Here is an 18,977-nt window from a genome sequence, read left to right as displayed (position 1 = left end):
ACAAACGGGTCAACAGGAAAGGTGTAATGCAGGCCATTATTACAATTAGTAAATCAGTGCTTATTACTCCTCTAATGGCTTTTACTGTGTCCTCAGCAGTCTAATCTATGGGGGCTGCAAAAAGCATTATCCCATTTATCTGGCAAACCAACAACCAAGTCTGTTAGACCTTTGTCTCTTGTACTGTGCATGTGAGTGGGCTAAATACTACTACTAGATATAAGCCTTTTAATAACACAAGTAGAAGATAGGGGTTGTCCTATTGTGACACACTACTGGTTAAAACCGAACTTTTAAAAATATATTACTTAAATTAAATGATACAAAGACCAACAAAATGTCAAACAAAAGGGTACACAAGTATGTTTCCAAAAGTAGGTGAAATAAAGTATGAAATGGTTGAAACATAAAAAGACCCGCTGTGTATTTATTGAACATATGGTAAGTGTATTAAATAGGAGATTCCTTATATTGTGTAAATATATATTATATATGGAAAATATGGATTAAATCCTATATCGGTTATATAAACACAAGACACCGAAGCAGTATCGTACTGGGGCATGTAGGGCCCACCGGGGGAATGCAGTGGTAGGGGCCCATGTTAGTGGTGTGGCCAGTCTGCAGAGGGGGCGTGGCCTGCCACCTCATTGGTTTGACTAACCATTAGAGAGTGCAATGTCTGGGCCCCTTCATAAATATATACAGTACATTAAGATGCTGCATGCATGATAATGTTCCAGATCAATAACAGATTAATGACAGCAATGCACTGTAAAAAATACACCATAGTCCAGTATGAGGTAACATATGTATAATGTATAATTCAAGTGCACAGACTGGAACCTGATCCTTAGAGCAGGAGGTGGGCCCCCGGGCAGTGGGGCCCACCGGTTGATTCCCCTGTACCCCTGTGGGCCAGTCCAAGACTGCACCCAAGAATGATATATGGTGGTTTCTGTAGGGATTCAAATATGAACATGCACTACACAAATTGTTCCTACTGTATAAATCATATTGTTCCCTAATAAACCATAATACAATGAATGATGAGGGGCAGACTGATAAATCCATGCAAAGATCCCTTATCAGGAAGCTATTTAAAAAATAAATGATGGTTATGCAAGTCTACTTAATATCCATATTCCATCTTTGCTAGGGATCAAATATTAATTTGCACCTCATCAATAACTAGTTAGTTTGTATTAGTCTTGTTACCGGTACAGATTCCCTATATATCGGTGCACAGATCCTAGCTTTCCGACATAGGACGATATCCAATTAGCCGTGATAAAACATCTGGGGGGGGGGGGGGGTTGTGGACATTTTTTTTTGCGATTTTCCACAGGTTTTTGTTTTTTTAAACAGGCTATTTGATTAGATCACCTGTAAAAAAAATATTAAAAAAAAATTGCCTTATCACCTAAAAAACACACAGGTTCAGTGAAACTAAGCTCAGTGCTGAGCTTAGTGGGGGTTTTTTTGGAAGCCACCTTACAATGACAGCTTTCATTCGCACTATTAACAAATGATTCACTCAAGTCGAAAAATAATTGGGAAAGCTAATTTGACTATTGTCTTCATGTAGTGCATTGGTTGCTGTCTAGTCCTGCATGATTAACAGATGCTATATGTCTGTGTTATCCAGTTCAGATTATTTTCTCTTTCATATTGACTGCTGCATGGACAGGAACAAATAGCCACTAAACGGGAATGGTTTAGACCACAGAGCCTAAGGTAATTTCCAGCCCATTGACAGCAATAATTCGAAGCTGCTCTTGAGGATGTCAGGAAAATAATAACCATTACCCTAAAATATGTATGTCATCAAATGCCTTCATTACAACATAACATTTGTGTGTTCCTTGAGTCTGCAGAATAATATATACCTGTACCAGAAATTACTATCTTCCTGGCAAAATCTGGTCATTTTGGTTTAAAACTATCAAACTACACAATACAGGGTGATTCAAGTGTTGTAGTACACCCTGTGCATGAAATGGGAAAACTGAATACTCCAGTAAGGTATGGGTGAGATGGGCTATCTTTTAGGGTGTGTACCGATGGGAGCCATCTTGAAAATAGGCCATCTTGAATCTAAGTCAGTTTTTTGTTTTTAAATTGAAAGGGGGTCGTGTAACATGTCAAACATCATCAGAATTTGCACAGTTTTTGAAACAAAAGGGTGTACTGCGACTTTTGAAGGTCCCTGTATTATGGTTCGCTTCAATAACAAGATCTAGAAAGCTCATTCCTCTTCTAGCAAACACAAACACTACACATTTCTTTCATTTAAAGCCAGTTAACTGAATCCCTATTTTTCAAAAACAAACGAAAAACAATCGTCACGTCACAATAAAAATTAGACAAACTGGCATTTATACATGGGGGCATATAACAGTGTGTGTGTTTTGCAGGATCTTTATTATTATTATCTAAATGGTACTTAGAATGTCACAATTTGTGTCATACGAACAACTGGAACAGATTAACAGTCCGCCAACCTAACAGAACTTTTAGAGAGTGCGGTTACAAATTGAATCAGTTACAAAAGCAAACCCTGTAATTTTACATATCAAATGGAGCCAAAAATAATGGAACCTATTAGAGTGTTCTTGACTAAAACAAAGCTTCAGCTTGCATTTCACTAATCTTCCTGTTATTATTTGGTGCTGCACTTAAAGGGCCTGCTACTGAATGGTAGGGAAGTTCAAGAGAGGACACAGCTATCACAAACTGAATGCACTGCACAACCTTGAGGTAGGCTCTTTGCATTGCTGGTTCTCCGTCTGTGAAATGGGCATTTCTGGGTGTCAACTGAGCGACCATATTGCAAACTCATACAATCAATTTGTTACATGGGTGTGTGTCATGGGTTTCATGCTATTATGAGGCTATATGACGAAAGGACACCTGTTTGTGATGGATCTTTTACAACCAGCACGGTGAACACTAGGTGTAAGTGCCACTACAAATTATGACAACTGTGTCAGTTAATGCAAAACAGTAGGTGATGAGACGACAAGCATCAAGCTGTGCAGATGCACCAACATAAGGTAGTAAATCTGGCTGCTGTGAATGACCGCATTTGTGGCTGCTTTGCATGCGACTCAGAATTGGGCTTAAAGAACTGGGATACTACACGTGCTACTAAAAAATAATAATATATGTTTAATAATTAATGAGACTTCCATATGTGTTGTTCGTATTTTTCTTTTTAGAAAACGTACTATAGAATCTTATTAAATTTCATATCAACTGTATTTTGTCTCCAATCTCTTTCATTTGGCAATTTACTGAAGTCTTGGTCTGCACCTAATTACAGTTTTCAAGTTGTATGTCCCTAAAGTAACCTCTTGCAGGGAGGAGACAAGACAGTCCGCTCGTGTTTACAGGTTTTTTTTTTTTTTTTTTTATTGGACATACTTGTATATCCTCTCAGCTATTAACATTACTGTGTATGTGTGTAGTCTGGTCACCTATAATCATAAGACCCCCATGTGACAAATCATCAATGACTTAAGGGCCCTACACACTGGCCGACATGACTGCACGATATGAACGAGATAACGTTCATATCGACCAGTGTGGAGGCTCCAGCGTTGAACGATGCGCGGCCCCGCGCTCATTCATCGCAGGTCCCCGTCGGCTGTACATGCAGGCCAATATGGACGATCTCGTCCATATTTGCATGCACTTCAATGCAGCCGGGTGACGTGAAGAAACTTCACTCCCCCCGTCACTGCCTCCCGCCGCCGGGTCGCTTGTCGGCCGTATCCGCCGTCGGGCAGCTCGGCGACGGATCGGCCTATTACTGTTCAACATTGGAGACTATATTGCAGCTTATAAATAAAAGTCAAGAAACAATCTTAAAGAGCAGCGAAATCAGTCAGGAGACTCATTTGGAAAAGTGTGTTGCTAAATAAGTAACTTCTGGAGGTCACTGCTACAGCAAAGTCAGACAATGAGAAGTACTGCACAAACTAAGTGAGCCAAGGACCATCACCAGTCCAAGCATAGACGTCTGGTACACCCAGATACAGATTATTGGAGAGTAAAAAAAAAAACAACTACTAGCCAATCAGCACCTGTCATTTTTCAAACACAGCAAGTAACGTGCCAGTTAGGAGCTGATTTGTCTGATACTTTACCACATGCATCCACTTTATCTTTCTCCAAGGTTTAGTACATCTGTCCCATTGGGTTGGGGCTGGGAGACCGGCGCTGCGGATGGGGGGGGGGTGAGGGGGGAACAAAGCCCCTTGCGGGCTCAGTGGCTCACTGCACTTGCCACAGTTTCTATTCCTAATCTATGGTGTCATGGCCACCCACGAGTGGGTATAGTCCCTGTGCGTCGGCATTCTGTCTGCCGACATTTTGATCGCTCTGGATCCTGGTGTCCCATTAATGTGTCTGAATCACAACCAGTTGACATTTCTGTGTGCCTATAAATCCAATAAACCACAATTTTTATGGAGCTGCAGATACTCTACCAATTTACTTCAACCATATTTCATTTTACATTTAAGAGGCTGATGGCAAGGACACTACACACTTAATTAGGCAACTGATTTTTTAAAGGCTGTAATTGCCCATCTCTAAATTGATAATATAGGGCAATTGTTCAGCCACATTCAACTTTCTATTTGGTTCATTGAATTTTAGTAGATAAATGTAAAACACGCGAAATAGGAAACAGATATTATTGTAAAATAACCCGGTCTCCATTAAACTACAGTATATTTAGGTTACATATCTGACAAGAATTTCCTACTCTGCTGTCTTCCATCTCACTATCATTGCAGCCTTATAATAGGGACACAAAGTAAACTTTAAAAAGTGCTGCGCACTTCAAACACACACATCCAGCAGCACCGCTCGCACACCAAACCTGCTTTGCATAAAACAAGAAAACAAGGTGGCACTTTGAGCATTAATCAAATGCTATTTAGCATAAGAGAGATGAAAGAAAGCAAGTGCTGTATAATTATGCTTGCTGAAATGAAAATACTAATAATTGAGAGGCAAAGCAAGGTAATGACACGTTTTTAACCCCATGGATTTAAACAGATCACTAAACAAAATTTTTGGGGAAAAACGTCAAGTTGATCGTTACAGAGAAGTATCTTATTTCACAGTAACTTTATTCACAGTAGATAAAAGATTCCTATATGAATGCAGAGGATCTAAGCTAAAGAATGTCAAATGATGATTGGTCGAATTAACTGGCAGTGGTGGATTTCGAGGTTTATCATAAACGAACAGCTTGGGTAATATCTTCAAAAAATACATTAGCATGTCAAATTAATGACATCACTTTTCAAGAAGCAACCAATCATATCTGACTTCTACTGCAGGCAACCTGTTCATGGACTGACGGTCACCAATAATTAGTCTAGCTGATAGATAACTACTTAAACGTACAATAACATCAATAGCTGCTGTACAGTTACATTTATCCCAGTGGTAAAAGTTTGACTGGGGGAACTCAGAGTAAAGGGAGAAACAAAAATATATTCCCCAGCCCCATACATACTGGGTAGAAGTTCAGAAAGCAAATTCAATGTTCATGTGGAAGGGGGGGGGGGAATCACACCTATATATTTTATACAATATATAAATATTAAAGTAACTGTACATTAGTCCGATGCCATCTACCCAATTGTGGCTGCCCAATCGTAGAAACAATATTAGCCCTTTCACATTTCCAATGCCGGATCCCACCCGGGAATTGGAAACGGGTCCTTCCCGGGTGGGATCCAGAATTGGAGACTCTCCTACCCCTTTTGGCTGGCTGTCTCTCCCTATCTAGTAAACAGGTCCCGCGTCGCATCGACCTGGGAATCAGTTTACGCAGCCACTGACCCGGGATTCAACCTGGGAATAACACTGCTTATAACCCAGGTTGAATTACCAGGTCAGGCGACCCGGAAATTTGGACTTGGCGCTTTCACACCGCACACTGACCCATGTCGACCCTGCAATATGCCGGGTCGATACCGGGTTTTTAGTGCAATGTGAAAGGGGTATATGTAACAAAAGTCAGAAAAAAACACAAGTGACGGCTGGATGAAACAAACATTTCAGTGGAATGGCACACACTTTCATTCATCAGGGTGCTAACATACACTGCTCAAAAAAATAAAGGGAACACTAAAATAACACATCCTAGATCTGAATGAATGAAATATTCTGATTAAATACTTTGTTCTTTACATAGTTGAATATGCTGACAACAAAATCACACAAAAATTATCAATGGAAATCAAATTCATTAACCCATGGAGGTCTGGATTTGGAGTCACACTCAAAATTAAAGTGGAAAAACACACTACAGGCTGATCCAACTTTGATGTAATGTCCTTAAAACAAGTCAAAATGAGGCTCAGTAGTGTGTGTGGCCTCCACGTGCCTGTATGACCTCCCTACAATGCTTGGGCATTCTCCTGATGAGGTGGCGGATGGTCTCCTGAGGGATCTCCTCCCAGACCTGGACTAAAGCATCCGCCAACTCCTGGACAGTCTGTGGTGCAATGTGGCATTGGTGGATGGAGCGAGACATGATGTCCCAGATGTGCTCAATTGGATTTAGGTCTGGGGAACGGGCGGGCCAGTCCATAGCATCAATGCCTTCGTCTTGCAGGAACTGCTGACACACTACAGCCACATGAGGTCTAGCATTGTCTTGCATTAGGAGGAACCCAGGGCCAACCGCACCAGCATATGGTCTCACAAGGGGTCTGAGGATCTCATCTCGGTACCTAATGGCAGTCAGGTTACCTCTGGCAAACACATGGAAGGCTGTGCGGCCCCCAAAGAAATGCCACCCCACACCATTACTGACCCACTGCCAAACCGGTCATGCTGGAGGATGTTGCAGGCAGCAGAACGTTCTCCTTGGCGTCTCCAGACTCTGTCACGTCTATCACATGTGCTCAGTGAGAACCTGCTTTCATCTGTGAAGAGCACAGGGCGCCAGTGGCGATTTTGCCAATCTTGGTGTTCTCTGGCAATGCCAAACGTCCTGCACGGTGTTGGGCTGTAAGCACAACCCCCACCTGTGGACGTTGGGCCCTCATACCACCCTCATGGAGTCTGTTTCTGATCGTTTGAGTAGACACATGCACATTTGTGGCTTGCTGGAGGTCATTTTGCAGGGCTCTGGCAAGTGCTCCTCCTGTTACTCCTTGCACAAAGGCGGAGGTAGTGGTCCTGCTGCTGGATTGTTGCACTCCTACGGCCTCCTTCACGTCTCCTGATGTACTGGCCTGTCTCCTGGTAGCGCCTCCATGCTCTGGACACTACGCTGACAGACACAGCAAACCTTCTAGCCACAGCTCACATTGATGTGTCATCCTGGATGAGCTGCACTACCTGAACTACTTGTGTGGGTTGTAGACTCCGTCTCATGCTACCACTAGAGTGAAAGCAACGCCAGCTTTCAAAAGTGACCAAAACATCAGCCAGAAAGCATAGGAGCTGAGAAGTGGTCTGTGGTCACCACCTGCATAACAACTCCTTTATTGGGGGTGTCTTGCTAATTGCCTATAATTTCCACATGTTGTCTATTCCATTTGCACAACAGCATGTGAAATTGATTGTCAATCAGTGTTGCTTCCTAAGTGGACAGTTTGATTTCACAGAAGTGTGATTGACTTGGAGTTAAATTGTGTTGTTTAAGTGTTCCCTTTATTTTTTTGAGCTATGTATGTATGTATGTATGTATGTATGTATGTATGTATGTATGTATGTGTATATATATATATATATATATATATATAAAACACAATTCCCAAGCGCGCTATATGGAATGTATTTACGGTGATTCTTCCAAGGAAACCCACGTAGATATACAATATATACTGGAGAATGCTGTTATCTGAGGACCTGTAACAGACAACCCTCACCAGATAGTCACCCAAACAAGAGGCCCAAGGCCAATTAGTGAAAAATGTTAGTTTAATATCACAGATTTGAACAAATAGATGTTAAAGATAGTTCATTACACAATATTTACCCAGGACGGGTTAATTATCTCATGCCAGCCTGGTTTTAGCCTGACCAAACATCGTTAACGTATCAATCCAAAACAACAAATGTAAAAACCATCAACCAACTGGAACCATTAATGTGTGCTATACATCAATGGCTGATGGCCACCCTATCACTACCCATTACCCCCCACTCAATTAACTCCTGGGGCAGATTCCTGTTGCATTTATGTCCCCACTCAGAGAGCAGCACAAGAGACTTGGAAACATGAAAATGGTGCAGGCAGGATGGAGGGGTGGCCCAGTAGAGCATTTTCTTCTTACTTTGCTTATCATTTTTAGCCAGCTCTGAAGGTACAATTTTTGCTTACTACCATTTTATCATAGCTCTGACCCTTTTTGAATGTGATTCGATTATATGTCGTTTTGGGGTTGTAAGTGTCATTTAGCCTTTGATATACTGCATGGGGAAAAAAGTTAAACATGGTCTAGTTTCTTGTAGAAGGGATCTTCTAAAGTAATGAATTTTAAATAACCATAATCTATCCGGGATCGGTATGAAATACCTACAATCAAAATCCCGACAGAAATTGACTGACTGTTAAAATCCCGACATGGACAAAAAACGACATTTAAAATACCGACATTTAAAATGATGACGGTCAAAAAGCTAACACAAGTTTTTCATTGTTTCTTGGGGTGTACCTCGACATAGGTCGACATGGACACTATAAGTGTACCGCGTCACCTCGCAGTGCTTCGGGCTCGCTGCCCTCGGCACACTATTATATTCCCTCTCCAGGTCAACTGGGATGGTAAAGTATGAACCAGTCGGTTTCAATGAAAAAAATTATGAAAAACTCATGTCGACTTTTAGACCTGTCGACATTATAAATGTTGGTATTTTGACCTTGTCTGTATTTTAAATGTCGGTATTTTGAACGTCGGTCATTTGCGGTCGGTATTTTGATTTTGATTGTCGGTAAATTGACTGCATCCCATCTATACACGTGTACTGTGCACTATGAGAGCATGACCATAAAACACATTTTAATAAAACATTTTTAATTACTGTACTTGGGCAATACCAAACTAAATTGTGCTTTAAAGAAAAAAATCTAATTTCTACTTTAACACAACAATAATACTCATCCGTAACATCTAAAATAAGATTATACCTATAGCCCACAAAACTAAATAAATAATATAGGATTTCAAAATTTCCTTGAGCTACTGTATGACAGTTGTTTCTCAATTAGACTGAGCACTCTGCAAGGTGGCTAGAAAACACAAAGGCAGAGATTCATAAAATAGATTGCTTGCCATTGTAATGCTGTAGAAAAAGGAAAGAAAAGCAGGAAGGCTGGGGTTGGTTCATTATTTTGTTTAGCTCACCATCTGACTTGGCTGAGCTGTTTTAATCTCACAGAATTTCCATACTCTGTGTGATTTAAATGCTGATAGTGCCACATTTAATTGTCAGTTCTGTGATGTGACCTGACAAAACAAGTATTTGAAGTACTGCTTAGCATAGCTGCTTATCGAAAGACAGCCATGCACCACTCAGAAATTCAAATGCCAGCTCCACTTAATCCATCCTCCGGAGTACGGAGATGCTTTAGTCTTGCTGACCCTCTGCAGTGGGGTTATTTTATAATAATTCAGCTGCGGCACTCTCATTACAGTAATAACAAAAGTGAATCAAAATGAAAATCTCAGCAAAGCCACATACCACTAAGACTTTGGGGTCACTTCTATTAGCCGCAAGATTTCCTTACAGCGGGATTAAGTGTGGCTATATGCTGCACCTACAGTACCACACATTTTTGCTTGTAGCCTCGTAGGGTAGCCAGCCTGCGAGTCAGGGGCAAGATCAGTTCATGAAGGGCGAAAGTTTGTTATGCTATTGTCAGCATTTTCACACCACTGCAGTGGCAACTTGCCCCTCTTGCACCCAATAGGATTGACCCATAAAAGCCCCTTATTGTCTACAACTGTACATGTAATACTCAATCAGAAAGTAGGCGGGGGGGGGAGGTGCTGCAGGGAGAGAGGTGCCTGGCCGGGGATGGCCAGGCCCCTCTCTCCCTGCAGCGCCTCCCCCCGCCACCGCAGACATGTTCCCCCGCAGACAGCCCCTCCCGCCGGCCACCTCTCTCACTGCAGTGCCTTCCCCCGCTGCTCCACACATGTCCCCCGCAGCCAGCCCCTCCCGCTCACGGCCGCCGATCTCTGCTCCCCTGGCCGCTGCTGTCAGCGCATCCGCAGCCGCTGACAGCAGCGGCCTGACACGACCCTGTGTACGGCCAAATCCGACAGTCGGATTTGGCCATCCATTGAATAGGAGTTGTCGGATCCATTCCGACAACTGCATGTAGGAATGGATCTGACTCTTATTGAATATACCCCTTTGGGGGTATATTCAATTGAAGTCGAAAGCTGCCATCTGTTGAAAAGACGGCAGTGTTCGACTTTTTAAGGTCGGAAGGGGTTCTGACCTATTCAATCTAACCCCAAATTATTGGAGGAATTCGACTTGTCAAAAAGCATGTGGATTGGCGGAATAGCTGCCGATCCGCGTGCTTGTGTCGAAAACGGGGCCAAAACCTCTCTCAATACGACTTTAAAAAAGTCGAAGTGAGATGCGGGAACAGAGATGGGGAAAGCAGTGACGGAGGATGCGTCACAGCCGCCGCTCACAGCAGCATCATCCCGGCCCCAGCAAGCGAGACCAGCGGCTGTGATGTGGGGACGGGGAGAAGCAGATACGGGACGGGGTGGGGGGGTTTGTAGACGGGGGAGAGCTGCGGGCAGACAGGGGAGAGCAGTGCTACAGCAGCAGCTATATATAGCCGCGGATGTAGCGTTGCTCTCCCCCATCTGCCCGCGGCTCTCCCCCATCTCAGCTCAGGCATCTCAATTTGACTTTTTTTAAAGTCAAATTGAGAATGCATTGAATAGCCCAGGTCGGTTCCATTCCGACAAATGAATGTCGGAATGGATCCGACTTCAATTCAATATACCCCATAGCGTCTCTGTCTTTTTCTTCAGAAGCATTTCTTTCAGTCCCCTTCTAAGTTATAGTCACATGGTCTCCTAGATTAATGGGTGTATAAGGAATAATGGCGACATAGCAGCTAATTCCTCATTTCCTGCATTCTGTCCATACAAATCTCTTCCTTTTTCGCTCCAAGCAGTCTATTCTATTTTAAATCCAGAATCAAAAATCAATATAACCATATAGAAAATATGGATTTTTCCAAACAGCAGCAGAATACCAAAGCAATCTCGTCACATACATGGATGGCTCTTATAATAACTTCAGTGCTGGACAGAATTCCCATACTACATATATACAGTAAAACACGTTTTAATACAGACTCTATGCAACACTGAAGTTCTTTATAAGACGTGTCTACAGCAAAATTGCCCAGGTACCACGTTGCTATTTAAAACATCCATTTATGATGCATGCTCATATTGATTCTTCATTCTGAATTTATTTTAAGTTGAATGGAATAAATCGCTTGGAACACAAACGAACAGTTTGAAGGACAGAATGCAGTACTAAAAAATTCCTCATGCACCCCATAAATGTAAGAAGCCCTGAGAGTATACCATATAAGGGGGAACTGGAAGACAATATTCTGAAAAAAGCAAAAAAGGGGGAAAAAACAAAAACCATGCTATATGGATTATATGAACTCCAATAGATTTACTATGATATATATTTTATGGATAGATGGGCAAACCTATTACATAATATGTATCAAATAAACAAACAGTGGCTAAACCTTACCTGCACACTTGGTCCTTGTGATTAGTGGAGGCCCTGGCTGTCCTGTGCCTCCCTCTCCCGGCCTTGTTAATAAAACCCGAATCTCATACTCCGTATCTGGATCCAGATGCCATAGTTTATACGTTGGTGCATTTACTGCATGTGTTTCAATCCAGGTTCCTGTGGTCATCCTATATTCTACCTCCTTCAGAATGATAGGCCCATCTCCAATAATAGAGTTAGCATTCAGCTGAATAAGAAGGTAAGTTGGACCAACACCCAGGAGCTGTGGAGGGGCAATTGGTCGTGGCGGTTCTGTATAAAAACAAAATCAACAAGTTTAGGCAAATTGTTATCCACAGTTGGAATAAATAACATATAAATGGCTCATGTATACAAGCATTATTAATCTCATATATTAAACCTTGTTGTACTTTAGAGGTCTGCCCCAGTGCCCTCTGGATCATAATAGTCACAAAGTAGAAAACATATGAGCGGCACTCAAACGACTTTCAAATAGGTGGTATATTATCAAATAGGAGGTACATTATAAACCCATAGCACCCTGTACTATAGTATTATGGGTTTATAATATGCCACCAATTTGAAAGTCTTTGAGTGCTGGTGTGTGTGTGTGTGTGTGTGTGTGTGTGTGTGTGTGTGTGTGTGTGTGTGTGTGTGTATATATATATATATATATATATATATATATATATATATATATATATATATATACACACACTTGCATACACACAAGTATTGTAGCAGCCCTCTGCACAGTGATACACAGCTCAGGAATGCATTATCAGCAAGAAGACATTTTTCTTTGTGCCTGCACATACAACTTTCTCTAATTATGGTACTTATGATTGAGGAAAGTACTCTCAATGCTCACTGTATATTATTTCAAAGGCCGAGCTACAGTCACTACAGGAGTACATAGCGTTGGGCAGCATGTACTAAGTTTTTAGTTTATATGGGAGAGTGTTAGTTTCAGTGAAAAGGACAAAATGTACAGTATGATAAAATAAAAGTGTATATGATCATGGGTTACATTTGATTACAAACATGTACCAAGAGTTTAAGCCATTGCTTTCCACAGCAGCAACATTCTTACTTTACCTGGTTACTTCCATTGCACATCAGAACAAACACCAAACCAGCAAGAAAACTAAAACGACACCACAGCAGACTAGTAGCCACAAGATGCAACAAATATAAGGACTTAGGAGAATGGAAGAAGGTCTTAAGCGCCTGGGGATTGCTGAAAGGGGAAGACACTACTGTGCAGACACCAGTCTTCCTGTTCACTACAAAGGATTCATGCCATATCCCAAGATGGCCACCGCAAATCACTACTGAGCATGTGCATGGGGCTTTCTTGATACTTTGTAGTGTGGCTCTGTAGGAGACAGAAGTCTCCTGCTTAGCACCTATTAGACACCTGCTTAAAGCATACATATACGAAGCTGTAGCAGCATCCCTGCACTGCTACCCATTTGCAGTATATTGGTGAGCTGCACGAAACCTCATTAGACTCAAGCTTCACTTCATCACCAGCGTACATTTAACAGCGGGTACGGCTGTACTTGCTATCTGTCAATAAACCAACATCACTGGTTAAGTAACAGGGCTTCTGAAAGAGTGAGTCATCCACTGGTGTGTGCCTATAGAACGCCACAACAGCAACACCTGCACACACATCATTTTCAACAGGGACAAGTGCTAAAATTAAAATAGAAGAAATTAAATCGCTTGGAACATAATGTATATCACAGAGAAAACAGGATTTTGGTACTTACCAGGTAAATCCTTTTCTTTGAATCCATAGGGGGCACTGGAGTACTCTTGGGATATGGACGGCTTCCACCGGAAGAAGGCACTGAATAAATTAATTTTGAGACTACTCCTCCCCTCCATATCCTCGAGCACCTCAGTGTTTTTTACTGAGCCGAACAGGATCGATAGAGAGATTGACAAAAGGAGAATTACATATAACCTCACGGACAACAATAAAGTTGACACAAAACGTAACTGACAACTAAAACAGTTGACACCATAACTGATTAACATTTATTAAATTTAAATCAGTCGTGAAAGTGTGTTACCATAAGAACCACTGAACTTACTCTAAAACAGGTAAACTGCTCTGGGTGGGCGTCCAGTGCCCCCTATGGATTCAAAGAAAAGGATTTACCTGGTAAGTACCAAAATCCTATTTTCTTTTTCATCCACTAGGGGTCACTGGAGTACTCTTGGGATGTACCAAAGTTTCCCCCGTGGGCGGGAGAGCTGTTTGGCACCTGTAACACCAGGCGGCCAAAGCTAGATGCTGGTGCCGCAAACGTATCAAACTTGTAAAAGCGCACAAACGTGTGCACTGAAGACCAAGTAGCCGCACAGCAAAGCTGTGTCGTAGAAGCCCCACGACTCGCTGCCCATGACGTTCCCACAGAACGTGTGGAATGAGCTGTTACTGATGTAGGTGGCTGTAACCTAGCATGAAGGTAAGCCTGACGTATGGTCAGTCTAATCCATCTGGATAAGGTCTGCTTAGAGGCTGGCCAACCCCTCTTGGCCGCATCATAGAGAACAAACAACGTATCCGTCTTACGAACTGTAGACGTTCGGGATACATAAACGCGTAATGCGCGAACCACATCCAACGTTCCGGAATTTTCTGTTAATACCGGAACTACTATTGGTTGATTGATGTGAAAAGACGACACTACCTTTGGTAGGAAAGCGGGATTCGTCCGAAGTTCCGCTCTGTCATCATGAAAAACTAAATACGGTGACTTGCACGACAAGGCACCCAAATCTGAAACACGCCTTGCCGAAGCTAAGGCTAAAAGAAAAATCATTTTCCAAGTGAAAAATTTAATATCCACTTGTTGTAAGGGTTCAAAGTAAAAGGACTGTAAGAAATCTAAAACCAGATTCAAGTCCCATGGCGCTGTAGGTGGAATGAATGGAGGCTGTACCCTCAGTACACCCTGCAGAAACGTATGTACCGACGGCAACAAAGCCAATTTCCTTTGAAAGTAAATTGACAATGCCGATACCTGCACCTTTAGTGTGGATAGACGTAGTCCTCCATCTAACCCCATCTGTAAAAATAACAAAAAACGGGATAATTTAAAAGATGATGTCGGAAACCTCCGAGCTTCACACCAACCTATATAAGTACGCCAGATTCTGTAATAATGAGCTGCCGTAACCGGCTTCCTAGCTCGTATCATGGTTGGAATAACAGACTCAGGAATGCCCTCTCTTCTCAAGATGGCTTTTTCAACAGCCACCCCGTCAAACGCAGCCGCGCTAAATCGGGGTAAAGGAACGGACCCTGTTGTAACAGGTCCGGACGTAGTGGGAGTGGCCAAGGATCGTCTGCGAGTAGTCCGAGGAGATCCGAGAACCAAGTTCTCCGAGGCCAATGAGGCGCTATTAGTATGACTGTGACGGACCCTCTCTTGATCCGTTTTAGCAACAACGGGAGCAGCGGAAACGGTGGAAACAGATACACGAGGCTGTACGGCCACGCGGCTGTGAGAGCATCCACCGCCACTGCCTTTGGATCTCTCGTTCTGGACACATATCGTGACACCTGATGATTGTGGCGGGATGCCATCATATCCACCTGAGGGTAACCCCACCTCTGGATCAACATCTGAAACACTTCTGGATTTAATGCCCACTCTCCTGGATGAAAATCCCGACGACTGAGAAAATCTGCCTCCCAGTTGTCCACTCCCGGAATGAACACTGCCGACAATATCACCTGGTGATATTCGGCCCATCTGAGGATCCGAGCTACTTCCCGCATTGCCATGTGGCTTCTCGTTCCTCCCTGTTTGTTTATGTATGCGACCGCCGTCGCATTGTCTGACTGCACCTGAACAGTCTGAAAACGAAACATGTGCACTGCTTGTCTTAGCGCATTGTAAATCGCCCGGAGTTCCAGGACATTTATAGATAGCAATCTCTCGTGATCTGCCCAGAGGCCCTGGAGCCGATAACTCTGAACTACAGCTCCCCAACCTCTGAGACTCGCGTCTGTTGAAAGAATTATCCAATTCCCGACGCCGAACCGTCTCCCTGCAGATAGATTGTGTATCTTTAGCCACCAGAGAAGAGACACCCTGACCTGTGGCGACAATCTCACCCTGTGGTGAATCTGCAGATGTGAGCCCGACCACTGTGCTAGCACCTCCAGTTGAAACGGACGTGAGTGAAATCTTCCGAACTGAAGTGCTTCGAAAGCCGCCACCATTGTGCCTAAAAGGCGAATGCACAAATGTACTGAGACTGTGCGTGGCTTGAGCACTAATTGTACCAGATGACGAATGACCTGTACTTTTTGTTGTGGTAGGTAAATTTTTTGATTTACTGTATCGAAAATCATCCCTAGGAATTGAAGTCGTTGAGACGGAATTAGCGGTGATTTCTTGAAACTGACTATCCAACCGTGCTGAACTAGTACATTGTACGTTAGCAACGCATGCTGGAGAAGCATCTGTTGAGACGGAGCCTTGATGAGTAGATCGTCCAAATACGGAACAATTATTACTCCTAGGGACCTGAGATGAGCTATCATCACGGACATCACCTTGGTGAATACCCGAGGCGCTGATGAGAGGCCAAACGGCAGAGCCTGAAACTGGTAGTGGTCTCGCCTTATTGCAAACCTTAAGAAACTCTGATGAGGTGGCCAAATCGGAATGTGTAAGTACGCATCTTTGAGATCCAGCGCAATCATGAATTCCTGTGGCTCTAAACCTGCAATTACTGACCTGAGAGATTCCATCTTGAATCTGTAGTAAGTGACGTATTGATTGAGACCCTTTAGTTTCAATATTGGCCTGACTGAGCCATCTGGTTTTGGTACCACAAACAGACTGGAATAATAACCCTGCCCCTGTTCCTGCACAGGGACCGGAATCACGACTGCAGCATTCAGCAGAGACTGAATGGCCACCTGCAGAACTGCTTTCTTGTCGTCCGACACAGGCAGTCCTGTCGTGAAAAATCTCCCTGACGGAAGACAATCGAACTCTATTTTGTAACCCTCTAACACTAAATTGCGGATCCACCCATCTGTGGACGTCTGAAGCCACGCCCCCTGAAAGCTCTGAAGGCGTGCTCCCACAATTGGAGATCCGAGATGGGCTGGGAGCCCGTCATGCCACTGGCTTGTTAGTGGTCTTAGCGTCTTGACGACGTGCATTGGATTGTCGGGCACCACGTCCCCGACCTCTTCTACCAAGCGTGACCGCTCCTGTGCCCCGCCCACGAAAGGGCTGAGTTCTAAAGGATTTGAACGCCGGACCAGAATATTTCCGTTTAGGTACAGTTGTAGGCGATGGAAGAAACACAGACTTTCCTCCTGTAGCCTCAGAAATCCATCTGTCCGATTCGGGACCGAAAAGCTTCTCGCCATCGTAAGGCAATGCCTCTATACCTTTTTTAACCTCCGCCTCCGCTTGCCAAGAACGTAGCCAAAGTGCTCGTCGTGCTGTGACTAGCGATGAAGAAAGGCGAGAAGTAAGCTGACAGACGTCAGTAGAAGCTGTACATAGATATTCAGCAGCTTCCCAGATTTGATCCGCGAGAAGTATAAGATGGTCATCCTGTAGAGCCGACTTGAGCTCTTTTATCCATGCCATTAATGCTTTAGTAACCCAAATGCCAACCAACCCAGGTCTCAGCAACACTCCTGCTGCTGTATACATGGACTTTAGCATAGATTCTATTTTACGATCTGCAGGGTCTTTAAGCGTAGTAGCAGTTGGTACTGGTATGGTTAACTTCCTTGTAAGTTTAGATACGGACGAATCCACCAATGGTGGGTTCTCCCATGTAGCTGTCATGGACTCTGGAAACGGGTAACTCGATTTAAATCTACGAGGTATAGAAAACCGTTTATCCGGATTCTTCCGTGTTTCCAGTAACATTTTATTAAGAGATTCCGAAACAGGAAAACACATCGGAGATCTCTGTCGTTTAGTAAAGACTACCTCATCGTTCGTCAGGGGCTCCTCAGTTTCCGTAAACTCCAGCGACTGACGCACTGCTCTGATGAGATTATCAATGCCTGGGCTGTCAAAATCATCACTATCTGACTGTTGGTCTATTTCGCCCTCCTCATACTCATGTTCAGTGAGGTCTAGCATCGCAGAAACTGGCAAATTATTAGGAAAAGGAACCTTATCCTTTCCACCAAAGGTGGACCTTTGACCAGATTGAGACTCCTCTGGTAACTCAAACGGTCTCATTTTAAACTCAGATCTTGCCGCCTCCCTCTCTTCACGAGAGGCGGCCAACTCTGATTGCAAACCAACTAATACATTTGCAAGCATAGCCCATGGAGGGTCCGGAGACGAACCTGGCTTTAATTCTGGAGTGGAAATCGTATTTGTAGCTGTATTAATAACACATACTGTACATGTGGTGGATCCATCAGGCAACACACTTTTACAGACATGACAGGAAAATTGTTTCTTAGATTTTGCTGGTGTCTTACTCATTATGAAGACAGACAATACAAACTACACACAGACAGTTTGCACGACTCAGTAATAACACTAAGGTTCTTTGTATATTATCAGGCAAGTGCAGTGCACGCCAGCAAAAAGAAAACGGATCCCCAAATTCCCCTAATACCCCTCTTAAGTAGAGATGTAATATAGGAATCCTGGAACAGACAGGAGAAACATTAAGTATGTTAATACCAAATTTTCCTTTAAAGCTTAATACTGCTAATGTGTCTCCCCCCCACCCCCACGACCCCGTGTACAGCAGCGGGTCGGAGGCACCGTGGGACACACCGCATAGAGCCGTGTGAGCGGCCTATACCTGCGTAGCCAAGGCAGCGGGGAACTCATCGGCTGCAGCGGGGAACTCATCGGCTGCAGCGGCGCTGGGAGCGGCGGTCAGCGGGAGCAGAGAGCGTACTGCATAGAGCCGTGGAGCGGCCTATGCACACGCGCTCCCGGTCCAGAACACACACAGCATAGAGCCGTGGAGCGGCCTATTCCTGTGTAGACAGGCAGCGGGGAACCATCGGCTGCTGCGGCGCTGGGAGCGGCGGTGAGCGGGAGCAGAGAGCGTACTGCATAGAGCCGTGGGGCGGCCTATGCATACGCGCTCCGGGCCGTAGGATAACACAGCATGGAGCCGTAGAGCGGCCTATACCTGTGTAGCCAGGC

The 18,977-nt window shown here is 43.7% G+C and overlaps 1 protein-coding gene across 12 annotated transcripts in view; it reads right to left on the bottom strand.

Annotated features, from left to right (window-relative positions):
* The window catches only part of PTPRK (protein tyrosine phosphatase receptor type K), a 689,055-nt gene that overhangs the window by 317,755 nt on the left and 352,323 nt on the right, over positions 1-18,977 (bottom strand). For all 12 annotated transcript variants that reach the window (XM_063917349.1, XM_063917350.1, XM_063917338.1 and 9 more), the window contains exon 7: positions 11,791-12,084. In XM_063917349.1, coding sequence (XP_063773419.1) covers positions 11,791-12,084 — 294 coding nt within the window. The remainder of the gene's footprint in view (positions 1-11,790; positions 12,085-18,977) is intronic.

The sequence above is a fragment of the Pseudophryne corroboree genome, chromosome 4, assembly GCF_028390025.1.
Source record: "Pseudophryne corroboree isolate aPseCor3 chromosome 4, aPseCor3.hap2, whole genome shotgun sequence".
Taxonomy (NCBI): domain Eukaryota; kingdom Metazoa; phylum Chordata; class Amphibia; order Anura; family Myobatrachidae; genus Pseudophryne; species Pseudophryne corroboree.
Note: the sequence above shows the minus strand (reverse complement) of the source record. Positions and strands in the feature narration are given on the sequence as shown.